The sequence below is a fragment of the Macadamia integrifolia genome, chromosome 4 (assembly GCF_013358625.1).
Source record: "Macadamia integrifolia cultivar HAES 741 chromosome 4, SCU_Mint_v3, whole genome shotgun sequence".
Lineage (NCBI taxonomy): Eukaryota > Viridiplantae > Streptophyta > Magnoliopsida > Proteales > Proteaceae > Macadamia > Macadamia integrifolia.
Window position 1 is genome coordinate 13,023,109 of NC_056560.1, and position 13,796 is coordinate 13,036,904.

General features: G+C 38.6%; 1 protein-coding gene across 2 annotated transcripts; it reads right to left on the reverse strand.

Moving 5' to 3' along the window:
* Positions 1-5,817: 5,817 nt before the first annotated feature.
* Positions 5,818-8,916, reverse strand: LOC122076279 (probable myosin-binding protein 5). 2 transcript variants are annotated; one of them, XM_042641600.1, is made up of 4 exons: positions 8,565-8,916; positions 7,509-7,999; positions 6,525-7,424; positions 5,916-6,450 (listed from the first exon to the last, which is right to left on the reverse strand). In XM_042641600.1, the coding sequence occupies exons 2-4, from the start codon at positions 7,936-7,938 to the stop codon at positions 6,242-6,244; spliced, it is 1,539 nt and encodes a 512-aa protein (XP_042497534.1). In that variant the 5' UTR covers positions 7,939-7,999; positions 8,565-8,916; the 3' UTR covers positions 5,916-6,241. The 2 variants fall into 2 exon arrangements, with proteins under 2 accessions (XP_042497533.1, XP_042497534.1); XM_042641599.1 differs by lacking the exon at positions 8,565-8,916 and having other exon boundaries at positions 5,818-6,450; positions 7,509-8,554.
* Between the last annotated feature and the right edge of the window lie 4,880 nt (positions 8,917-13,796).

Here is a 13,796-nt window from a genome sequence, read left to right on the forward strand (position 1 = left end):
ACAAGGAAATCCAAAGATTATACTCATTATTAGACATAAAGAATACTAGATACACAAAGAGACTTAGAAGGACTAAACATAGAATTGGAAAAAACGAAAAAACACTTGTTGATAACCTTTATCAAATTTGTTGATCATCTACAAATTATATAGACAATATACCCTTTTCATGTATGAATGTATTTGTACATAAACAAATGTGTTTGTATTTTGCACAAAAAAAAAAGATGTGTTTGTAAACGTACAAGCGTCCCTATACATATACTTATATGTGTACATGCGTCCTTGTACACACACAAATGTGTCTTTACATTCATATATAGGTTTAGATCCGCACCTACACCCAAAGAGGAATACAATCGAGATTTATGAACAATTTAATACCAGTGTCATAGCCAAAGAGGAATCCTCCAATGCGGCACAGTTGAGGTTCCTCCCGAGAACTTATTAGGTAGGGTGTCAACCGATCAGGCCTTGCCAGTCTCAGTTAGGCCTAACCGAGTTAGACCACTTGGAAACCTTGTATCAAGAATGCTCGTTTAAGTAAAGGGACCTAGCTTTGGGGGGCATGATACGTTTTATAATTGGGCCAGTCAGTGTCAGGCTTTAATCGAACTACCTTAAACAGCCCTTAACTGTGGCACATACCTATTTAAGTCTAAACGGGCTCTAAATGTTCCTACTCTAAAATTCTTTTTTTAATTGGGTGGAAGGCTCAGAAATGTTCCATTTGAACATTAAATCACTATATAAGTCATTACAAAATTGACTGCATTAGAAAATTGACATTACCCTTTGAAATGTGCATCTTACATAAAAACTATGACACGGATTTTCTATTAGAAAATTGATATTACTAAATTCTTCAAGAAATATTATTTAAATTTCTCAATTTCTAAGCAAGATTTCCAATTAATTGAAATTGTGACCCTCTAAATGGGTTAGGATCATTATATGTTGAAGGTGGGTTTTCTTTTTACGTGCTTGGAAAAGAAAATACAACACAAGGGAGGCCCTTGCCAAATATAAATTTTATGTAGTATTAATGGGGGTCGGGCTCGGTTGGGTTACAACGAGTCGATTCAAGTCGAACCATAAACGTGTCAGGCTCTGTCGGGCACCCGATGGGCTAGCTACCTGCACCATGAATGCCTTTTTATAAACGTGTTGAGCCTGACACATTTATTAATTGGGTCCATCTAGGTCGGACCATAAACATGTCGAGCTCAATCAAGCCTATCGATGCGAGCTCAGAATTGGCACCCCTACCATTAGGGTTAAGAGTGTAGAAGATCAAATCCCTAGAACTGATTCCGAGAGACGAGATATTCCTCGCGTGCAAACCCGGGAATCTCATCTTTCTTGTTGAGAGATTAAGGTAGGGTTTCAGGAAGAGAAGAAATCTTCTCCGCAATAGCATTCTTTAGGTCTAGCAGAGAACATGGAGACGGGCGTTTCGATCCTCAAAGTCTCCTTCGATTCCAAAGCTCTCACTCTCAATTTCATGTTGCTTTTGATTCACAAACCCACTAGTAGAAGCCATTTCTGTTGTTGAAACACCAACCGGCCCATTTGCTTCTGACATGCTCTCCTAATCCAAACAACTTTGGAGGGCACATGCTCACTCTCAAAGTTGTTGCAATGTAGGCTGGGCCCCGCTGCTTCTGCAACAACCCACAAATCCATTTCACTCTATCTCCTTTGAAAAGCACAACCTTCTTCACCTAAATTATAGAAAAAAAATTCCCCCTTGTTCCAATTTGTATGATACTTTCATTATGAGGGCTACGTTTTTTTTCGGGATTTTTTAGGGTTGAGAAGCACTAAAACTTGCAACCCAATGTTTTTTTTTTTTTTTTTTTTTTTAATGGATACAACTCAATGTTCTAATCGATTCAATTTGGGGTATCTATATGGGAGGATAAACTAAGTTAGTTTATTCTTGAGGAAAGGTTCTTGTCTTTTAAAAAATAGTAATTTATAGTGCCACTCCTTAGAGAATGCCACTATTATAAGAACCCCCTTTATAATACCAAATTAGGCTCAAATCCCCTGTTGTCAGTCATTTAACAATGAGGAGTTAAAATGACCATTATACCATCTTCACTCATTCTCTCTCTCTCTCTCTCTCTCTCTCTCTCTCTCTCTCTCTCTCTCTCTCTCTTTCCTTTTTCCGGTGATTGCTATGGAATCGGCTAAGAGCGTCTTCAAGGAATTCGAAGTTGTGGAGACACTCATCCTCAAGTGGGATTCAACTGCATTTGAGGAGGCCAGGGAACTAATGATCTTCGATGGTGGCGTTCTTTTGAAGAACAATGGAATTATAGCTGCGTTTGGTAATCTCTAAGAAAAAGGTTTCTAGAGTTAAAGCGTTTGGTGCAATTATTGTGTGTTTTGATTTTTTTAGAACAAAAAGTGAAAAACAAAAAAAAAGAAGGAAAAAAACGATAATTTATAAAATGACAAAATGTAGTTCTCTTTCCACTTTCGTATAAAAAAAAAACGATATTTTGACACAAAAACTGAAACAGAAACATTACCAAACGCAACCTATATCTTATGTTGTTCCGTTAATTCTCGTTGTTAGTATTTTTTATTTTTTTTACTTTTTGTTCTCATAAATGTATCAAATGTTTTATTCCTTTTTTCATTTCATAAAACGAAAGAGCTTCATAAACTTCTTTTTTTTTTTTTTTTACTATCCGGACATTAACCCCTCACCTCACCCCACCTCCACAAATACATCTTTTATCCTCCCAACTTCTTTTTTTGGGAAAAAGAAATAATACTAATTTTTCAATACAATAATAACTATAGATTCATACGTGTCCAGCCCTCATACATGGTCGAGGGCACGTAACATTATTGATCGCAAACAATAATTCAGTTTTAAAACCCATTAATTAAACGAACTTCTACAGGAAAACGAACTTTCAATCTGCAGAGTTCCAGTAGCCGATCTCATAGAGAGAACTGACAGAACAATGAACAAGTCCCGCTTGTGAGATCGAATCGAAACCTCTGTTTCTCTTTCGCTTTCTCCTCTGTCCGATTGGGAACGAAATTCAAATGAAGATTCCTCATAAGAAGATTTATTGAACTTCCAGATGGTTCTAAAGGCAGAGTTTTAAGGAAAGAAAACATGGAACATAGCTTTCATCGAGATTAAAAAAATAAAATTCATTGGAGAAAATCACGACGACATTCAGCTTCTAATGATGGGTGTGTGATCTTTAGTAACGATTGATATTTTTTCTTTTTCTGTTCAAAATGTGTCTAGATTTATATGAGACGAAGAGGTGCCAGAAAGAAGGTGGGGCTGTGGGGGTGAACAAGGCAGCGAGTGAGGTGGTGGAAAGGCAGGTTGGCGGGGAAGGGGGGAGAGCAAGCAACTGGAGGTGAGAGTTCTACGAGCAGCGGGAGAGGAGGCGGAGGGCAGGAAGGGGGAAAGGCAGCCGGAGGTTAGGGTTTGCACGATGGAGCGGCGGCGAAGGTCGCAATTGGGTCGTGATGGTGTAGGAGAGAGATGTGCAGGGTGCCGCACAGTTGAGGGAAAGACAATTGCACATTGGCACTCACGAAAAATTGAACCATTGGAATTTAGCAAAAGAAAAAAATTTGAACCATTGGAATATTTTTATTCTCATCCGACGGTTGATAAGATACTGGCGTGGGAGATTCTATTCTACCCATATGTTCAGAGAACCTTTTCCCAGTGTACGTTCTTTTTCTTTCTTTTCTTTTTTTTTTATGAAAATTCCCAGAGTACGTTCGCTTCACTAAATTCTTAGTTCTCGAAGGGTTTCTTTTGCATGATGAGAATGTGTGATCTGTTTCTATAGATTGGGATAAGGCAGGTTTTGTTTCCCTTTACTCTTCTTTATATTATAATTATTTAAATAGGTTAACGGATAGATCTCAAATTTAAAACTTTTTACTACTCGTAATATTGATAAACCTCTTTTCTCTACTACAGAGATGATCCAGAGTGTTGGTTAGGAAGTTGTCTATCATCCCTTCTGAAATTATCGTATTTTGGTTTGTGCTGGTGCTACTAACCAATTGCGAGCAAAATCAGGTTAGACTCTCGGCACTCTTCTCCACAGTTGGTTTCAGGTCATCAAATTCGGTCTTGAAACAACTAAGAAGCAAGTGGAGGCTGAAGTAGTGGGAATTCTGAAGGCCTAAGATTAACATCAAGGATGGAATATCAAGGAATATATTCATCGAAGAATAGAATGTAGTATCTTGACCCTAAATACAAAGAATGGAAGTCTAAAATTATTTAACCTTCTCAAAATACGTTTCAAGTGCCATAGGCAGAGGCTAAAACAAAATTATCAGCTGAAACTGTTAGGATTTTTATGTGGGCTTAACTGATACCGATTGATCTATTGGGCCCAAGCAATTATAGACCCACTCTGATTAGGAAACTCCTAGCTCTTTCCATTGTGAGAGTGGAATAGGGTTTTAGGGATTCTATTATAAATAGAATACTAACAGTCCCTGCAGCCATTACTTTTACTTAATGCCTTATTGGTTTTGGGAGCACGGCTTTCTCACAAGAGCAAGTGCACAGAAAGAAAGGAAACCCTAGAGTAAGAGGCTGCAGAAGATCTCAGTAGAAGGACTCCACTTACGTAGTTCGTCATTGTCATCTTCATGGGAGTAATGTTTAACCACATGGGACAGAGGTTCATGATCTATGTTCATGGGACACAGGTACTTCTTTATTCCCATTTATAGTTCATGTCATGGTTGTCCCATTGATTATTATAAATATGGTAAATCTATATGGTTATGTATTCTAAGATGGGATACTTTATTGTTCTTGGTTTAGGGACTATACCTATGATTAATCTTTTATGATTGGTTGATGATTCTTGTATTCTAAACACTATAGGGTTATTCATATGTTTAATATGGTAAAGAATCCCCAACAGAAACCACTCATGAACTAAAATCAGAAGGCAGCAAAGATACATATGGCGAGGGTTCTCTAAAAGGCAATGTGGCCCCTACACCAGCACAAGGGGCCAATGGTAGTGCTTAGTGCATGTGGAAGCATCAACAGGGGTGGGATTTCCACCTTTCATGAGGGGTGGGGTGGGCATTTCATCCCACTTTGTGTCTGAGCTTAGGAGCCCCGCTGCCTTTTAGGCTTCTTTTTCCATATATACCACATAAAAGTAACTCAGCATAGTCTAGATCAATCAGATATGATTTACACATAGCATTAGAGTAGGCCTAAACCATATCCTGTTTCATTTTAACCAGGCAAATTATTTCACATACACGAAGTGTGTCCAAGGTGGAGAAATATAAATTTTAAATTTTAAAATGAACGAAAAGGTAAATATTTTCTAATTGAGATCAAGGTTTGAAATTACAGTATTGATGGGAATATAAATAGATTATTTATGAATGAACAATGGACATGAACGGGTACAGTTCAATCCAGCAAAAAATTTGAGGTGCACATGCAGAACTTTTTGGAAGTGTACTCATGGAAAACAGCAGTTATGTTGGAGCTTATTTAACTGTAAACAAAACATGAGCAATTCAAGTTGTACTTTAGATGCCTATGTCTTTGAAGTATTTAGTGAATGGATCAAAAGTAGATTCAATCCTAAATGACTAGCCACCTTACCACGAAATCCAAGAATGGGATGACTAACCACCTTGCATTAATTATTAATTGCAAGTGCTCATCCAATAAAATTTTCAGGTAAGTAAAAAAAAAAATCAGTTAAGTTGTTCATGATAATCCCCATGGCCAAAAGGTTCATCATGATTCACTTCTGTCTTTTCTTTCCATTTCTTTCATTCAACTCGGCCAATTGTTTGTCACTGCTGGTCCCAAGCCTGGGTAAAGGAGGAGCATTGGGCACATCACATCAGCTTCCAAGCATTCAAGAACGAAGGGAGTGGGGGGGGTGTTGGGGGGGACCTTGGATCCTAGAAATTCTTTCCTGACCATTGAGTGGATGGCAGAACAGGATTCACATAGCAAACCCAAGTAGCTTGAGAAGGCTCAGTGATTTATGAGTTCTTTTTTCCTTTTTAAGGCTGGTGAAGGATCTCCCATTAGCTAATAATTAATAAGAATGGAACATATCAGTAGATAATTGATCAAACTTTTTATTTCTTTCCCTTTATCTAGTTCAACAGGCATTGACTTTATCTAGCATAAGAGGCACCCTGAAGTGCTTACCATCTAAATGAATTAGGTGAAACAATCTCAAGTGGTAACACCATCCAAGGGCATCTTCTTTTCACATCGAAGCTTCCAAAGATGTAGAGCTATCTCTCTCAGAAGTTGGGTTCCTTCACCACCTTTGTGGAGTGACTGCACAGCATGCTTTAAGAATTCTTTATCTGCCTCAATGGCTTCCAACTTCTCACTGAGACGAGATATTTCTTTGGTTATGATGTTGCTACTCAAATCTCCTGCAATGACAGAAATTCATTTGATCCTATGATGTTTAAGGGATAAAAGCAACAAGAAAACTTCATGATTTTACCTTTGTCTTCCTCATTGAGATTATCTATGTTAGAACTAGGAAGCAAGTTGTCCCCATCATTCCGGGGTAGGTGAATCCTCTTCTCCAGCATTTGCAACCGATCCAAAAAATATGATTTCTCTTCCTCAAAATCTAACAATGATTCATCAAGAAGTACCCGTCCATTTGCTTCTAGTGGTGGTCTACTTTGATCTGAATTGTGTTGTTGTTCACCATAATTTGCCTCTACATCAATATTAGCAGGAGGGTTACCACATTCACAATGTGCACTAACAGATGATTCAGGCTGAGACTTAAACTGATGGGAATCTTCATCAGCAAGATCTCTGTCGCTACCGACACCAGATGCCTCTCCATGCTCCGACCTTCCCCTGTGATTCTCTAAATGTGCCTCCAAAACCTTTATTTCCTGTCCTCTCTTGATAAGCATTTCCTTCATAACTTGCAAGGCCTCTTGATCATACTCTGCCTGCTCTTCCATCATTCTCTGATACTGCAAGGCCTCCATCTGCACAGCTGCCTTTTCTGCCTGCAACCTGGTGATCATGGCCATTGCCTGATTCGCAGCAATGGCAGAAGCACTTCTTTCTTCATCCAGTTCCATGTACAAAGTTATCAAAGATTTGCGGTCCAGTCGAACTTGTCTCTTCAAACGATGCAAAACGGTTTCACCATCTACTTCAATTGTGCCACATCCTTCAACAAACTCTGTACTCATATCTGGTTTTTCCATTGCAGCCCTCCTGGGAAGCCTATGAAGCCACCTAGGGGAGTTGGTTGCGGATTCAGTTAAGGTGATTGCCGACAACCTGCTTCCTTTAGTAAAAGTAGGTGTCTTGCAAGCGTCCTCATTCAATTCATCCAGCAATGGTACAAGTGCAGCTTTGACATCTTCTCTAACTGTTACATAAAATCCAACCAAAAAATGAATAACAATGAAATGTAGTTGTGGTAAAGCCAATAAATACAACACAATAAACTCACGTTGATTCTTTGAAGTTAGTAAGGTTGGCCCATCCTCATCCTCGGGAACCCCTGATTCAGTGTATCGAATGAGGGGCAATGGATCAGAACCCCGAGATTCTTCTGGTTTTGTCTTCACTAGTAATCCACGGGGAGATGGTGCAGGAGCTTGGGGGAAATGGGTCATGTTTGGTGGCAAATTCTGAACCAGTCCCTGAGGAAGTGAACTCCTAATCCTCAGTGGTTCCCCACAACAAGAACACCGGTGAATGCTGCTCTTGTCAAACTGCAACATGTCCATCTTCCCGCCAGCCGGCAATCTCAGATGAATTTTATGATCATCTTCAACAGAGCATTCAAGATCTTTACCCAAGATTCCCACCAGAGATCTATAGGTGTCGCAATCGGATTTGTCTTCGGTCGCGAAAGAAAGAAGACAACCCTCGCACATCCTTCTGATATCAGCTAACTTCTGGTGAACATGACAATATGCAAGGGACGACACATCCTTCCTGTGAGTTACACAGATAGAATCATTGTAATAAAAATTAGGATCCCTGTGAACCAGAACATGATCGATCCTCGTGCAGAGCAAGCATGGGATTTTCAGTTCGAAGAAGCGGGCAAATTCATTGGCAGCAAAAGCAATCAGGCCGTCGATAAACAACATAACTATCAATACCCATTCAAGAAGAGTGTGAATCAAGAAGTATGGGAATTTCCCATACTTCTGTTCGATGAATTGCTTGAGTGATCTCTTTGCCATGACTTTGGTTCAGAAGAAAAGACGTACAAATCCAACAAAACAAAATTCAAAATCTTTCCTTTGGTGAAGAATGTTTAGAAATCAAAGAAGCAGAAAAATGGAAATGAGATAAGATTCAGATGAAGTAGATAGATTATGATTGTTCAAATTAGAAAGAAGATCATGATCTTGGTGCGAATAACCGAACCGAGATCATGATCTCTCTGGAGAGGGGGAAGCGAGGGAAGGAGAAAGAGAGGGAGGGAATTAATCCGATATTAGGTCTCATTGTCGTTTGGTTATTATCTAGTGGCGCCTTGGCGGAAACATACCTGAAATAACGGTCGATTTTGCGTTCAACGACCACAAGAAAAATGGTTTTTCCCCTCGCACGTCCGTACGAACCCTCCCAAAATAAATTCCTTGTGAATTGTGATCATGCTTTTTTTGGTATTTTACTTGGATTTTCATAAAATGGTTTAAAATATGGAATACGATCGGTCTAAGAGTTGCCGATTTGGATTGGTCGTGATAGATTTGGCCAATTTCGACCAATTCTGCTCTGTTTCCGACCGATTCAAATCGGAATCGGCACTGATCAATTTGATCCCCCAATTACACCCATTTCTAGTTTTGGTGCATCCGGTTGGTCCTGTCGGTATCGATTTCTAAGAAAAAAACCACTACTGATATGATAACCTGGTCGGTCTTTTAGTTTGGCCTTTATTTTGACACCCTAGAGGTAGTAGCCGAATTTCACAGGTACTTCTTCAAAGGGATCATCCATCTATCCAATGGTTAATCTGTCAAATTACCAATTCATATGATTGAAAAATAAAGGACTGATGTGAAAATTTTTGGGTATTTTCCTCCTCCTTTTGATTAACCATTTCAAAGTATACTCAATTAACAAATTAGTAATGCAGCTGTAATTGCCTCGTGTATATGAGAACTGAGAAGAGTACTAACTTTTAGGCTATGTTCTCTCCGAGCACCCCGCCGGACTTCATCAAACTCCGATCATCCCAAGTCTGATCGTCCATCAAAGGTTAGCTACCTATAGCTCAAAGCCAACCCAACCTTCTTTTTTCTCAAACCCTCCAACCCAAGCCTACCCAAACCAATCCAGAACTCTGGATCAAAAATATATCTCCAAATATTGTAATCTTTATTTTCAAAGTTATATTTCAAAGTATTTTCTTTGATTGCATTATTAGCTTTAATTCTGCATCTGCATCTGCATATTGCAGCTTCTTGTTCTATCCTTGGATCAAAGCCTACAGTCGAGCCTCTTGATTCCAAGATATAGATCTTGTTAAGCAGCCTTTAAATTTTCTGCATTTCCATATCTTTTATTTCAGTTTATGGTTTTATTCTCTGCTTGTTTATTTTATTTAAGCACAAATTTAGTTCTGAGTAAGGTATTGCACCCATCTCAGTGCTAGTCTCCTTGCTGGATCGGAGTAAGGTATTGCACCTATCTCGTCCTGATTGCTATACAGAACCAGGAGATCACTACTTCCCTGGATTTTAGCATATCTCGATCCTGTAATCTGGTATCAGAGCCACGGTAGTGGTGGATTCGGTTTATTTCTTTGCAGATTTCTTTTTCTTTTGAGTAATTATTTTCCTTTAAGTTTTTCGACGAGGTATATGCCTTTGGATTCTTGGGAGGAGTGGCAGAAGAGTGTAAGACCACGTTTGTGCCCAAGTCATGTTGGAAATACCATCTTAAAACTTAGATCTAGGTGATTACCCCAAGTTTAAGATTTCTCAAATTATGAGTCGATTACCCCGCTCCATGTCGATGAGATCGGCAGGTGAGGCAAGCACAAGTTTTAATGTGCTTGATTATGATGAACAAACCTCAAGAATTAACCGACGACTTAGAAGTTGGGATATACCAAAAGTTTCAAGAAATGATCTCTATGATCGAGACTGGTTCGGACTCGAAACAGTCAAGACCGTAGAACAAACCATAAATTTTACTCCTCAAACTCAAGAAATCCAACTTTTTGATCCACTTACCATCCAAGATTTATACAAAGACCGCAAATATAATTATGTCCATATTGGCTTAGTCCAAGTGGCCATCAAACCCCTTCACCGAGAAGGACTCAACACTTCTATGTTGTTAGCCCTTCGAGACCAAAGGTTCCTTGAGTTCAATGATTCCCTATTGGGAGCCATTGAAACAAGTCTTTGTTATGGACCTGTCCATTTCAATGTTTATCCTGACATGTCCATAGCCCTCGAAGACCCAAATATTTTACACTCCCTCAAACTTAACCTTAAAACTCATGGTTACAAATTAATGCATGGATCCATTCCAATTTCCATTATCCATCGCATCAAATACAAAGCAATGAAATCTGTCCAACCTCGTGCCAAAAGAACTTCTTCAAAAGGCCAAACCCTTTACCTTGAGACTGACTGTATTCAGGGTCAAATCGTCTACCCCAAACTTTGCCGTTGGGAAGATATTTCTTTCCCTGAAGAATGGCAGCTGCAAACGACTGCTATTCCTCCTCAAGTTTCAAACACAAGTATCCGTTCTATTTCTCAAGATTCAGACGGATTAGTTGCCATTAGGTTCAACAGACAAACTACCCCTCCGGTTTACCAAAGTTCCAGAAGATCATGCTCTGAGGCATCAACTTCTTCTGACTTAAACCAATGGGTTTCTCAAACTAGAACAACTCCACCTTTTCCTCACCTTGTTGGAGTTCAAAATAATCAAAATATTGTACATGGAACTTACGAAACTACTTCTACCGTTCCTGATACAACCCCTTCTGAATCCAATAATCAAAGGTCTCCTACTCAATCTGAGGTTGAACCTCCTCCTCCGGAAAACCCTAAAACTGGCGGAGTGTACATGATTCAAGTAGAAACAAATTATCAAATTGACAAACCTTTACTTCGAAATGATTTTGAGTCCCAAAAGAACAAAGAAAAACGTAAATGGTTCTTAAAAACCTTTAACCTTGAACAACAAGCTCAAATTAGAACAAATTGGTATAATTTCATGACAAATCTTAAAACAAATGTTTTCTTCTTTACATATTTTGATATCTATGCCCAGGATAATAATGTCTATTATCCCTGGCATAATCAGGTATGTACTCAAACCTCCTCTCATAAAGCCTGGACTCTTTATGAGGGACAAACCACTAATGCTATTCATCCTCCGGTTGAAAGCATCAAACATAACTACAAAAATAATGAGATAATAGCCTCTCCATTCAAAATTTCTGACAAAGATGATCCAAACCGAAGACAAATTGAACAATTAAACTTCGCAAATTTAAGTCTTCAAACTATAGGTAATCAACTTTCAAGAGTAGAAAACCTTGTTCAACCCAAATCTGTAGCCTCTTCATCCATGACACCGGCTCCAGTTTCTACTTCTGTTTCCTTATTCAAACCCTATAATATTCCTCTAAAACAACAACTTGCTCTTAACAAATCCTTTGTTTTAGATCAAATTAATCAACGTTTAACTATTCTAAATGCTGCTGAATCTCATTTAGAAACTAATGATCCACAAACACCTGTGCAACAACATTCAGCTGAAGCCTCGGCTGAATCTAACAATAGAGGTGTCCGCAATATCATAGGTTGCTCTTCTGACACTTCCTCAAGTTCTGAAGAAGGGGACTTCCCCAAAATTAACCAAATCGGTCAAAGTTCTAACCAACACCCAGTCTTCCCAGACCTACAAATTGAAGCTAGAGGAACTGCTCCTCAGGCTTCCTACCAAAGCGGTATCATCTATGAATGGAACATAGATGGTCTGTCTGAACATAATCTCATGAACAAACTCCAAGAAATGACCATGGTTAGCAACGCACATCGTATCAAGAATACACCTGATAGTGCTGTGGCTACCTTGCTTGTTTCTGGCTTCACAGGCCAACTCAAAGGTTGGTGGGATTATGTCCTGACTGATGTCCAAAAAACAGAAATCTTAATGGCTGTTCAAATCACACCAGATGGTGTTCCCCTCCTTGATGGTGAAGGAATTCCTATTGAGGATGCTGTTAACACCCTTATTTTCAGCATTGCAAATTACTTTTTAGGAAACCCTTCTCGTCTCAAAGATAGAACAGCTGAACAATTATCAAACCTTAGATGTAAAAAATTACATGATTTCAAATGGTACAAAGATACTTTTTTAACCAAAGTCTTAACCAGACCTGATGCAAACCTTCCCTGTTGGAAAGAAAAATTCCTTACAGGTTTACCAACTTTGTTTTCAGAAAAAATCAAACAGCGCCTTAGGAAAGAAAATGATGGGATCATTCCCTATGATCAAATGTCCTATGGCCAAATCATTAGTCTTATTCATGAAGAGGGCCTTGCTCTCTGTACTGATATTAGACTTAAAAAACAAATCCATAAAGAAAACAAATTTTACAAACGTGAGTTAGGAGGATTCTGTGAACAATTCGGATTTCCACCTCTCAGACCTCCATCTAAACACAAACATAAGTCTTCTCGTAAATATTATAAAAATTTTCACAAATCCAAAAAATATGTGTCTAACAAACCATTTACAACCCCTGAGTTTTACCATAAAACTCCTTCAAAGCCAAAATATACCAAATATAGAAAGCCTTTCAAGGCACCTAAAAATTTCAAGAACCAAAATCCAGATAAAACCACACAAGGATGTTTCAAATGTGGTAAGCCTGGACACATTGCCAAATTCTGTAGAGTCTCAAATAAAATTAATTCTTTACAAATTTCTGAGCATGATAAAACCCAAATCCTTGCTCTTTTCCAAGAAACTTCTTCATCTTCCTCTGAGGATGAAAACAACAAACTTAATCAAATTCAAGCCTCTGAACATAATTCGTCCAGTTCTTCCAATAATGAGAATTTTCAAGCATGTAATTGTGATTCTTGTATTATTGGTCTTAGCTGTGAAGATTGTGTTCCCAAATCTATCCGGATGCTCCGTGCATCACCAAATTCAAATATTTTTGATTACATAGATAGTTTAGCAGACCCAGAACACAAGAAGGCCTGCCTTGAACATCTTAGAACAACGTTTCTACCCAAAATTCTCCTCAACCATACAATCTTCATCAAATAATGCAAAAATTTGATAAAATATCAAAACCTATTATTCCTGATCATTCTGGTCGGATCAAATCCCTTGAATCCACTACTGCATCCTTGCAGTATGAGATAAAACAAATTAAACAACAAATAGCCCTCTTAAACAAACATCAAAATCAACAAGCTTCAAACGACGAACCATTAATAAACCCCTTTGCAACACAAGAACTTGGTGAACCAAACTCAACTATCCCTGGTTTTGTGTCTACCATATCCTGCCAAAATTGGTATGTTCGCATAACCTTGGTTATTAATGCTTCATTCAAATTTTCTGCTATTGCCTTAGTTGATTCTGGTGCTAATGCCAATTGCATCAACGAAGGTGCTATTCCAACTCAGTTCTATGAAAGAACTACCCAACGCCTTAATACGGCTAATGGATCTGGGTTGAATGTCCAATACAAACTTTCAAACACTCATGTCTGCAACCAAGGCCT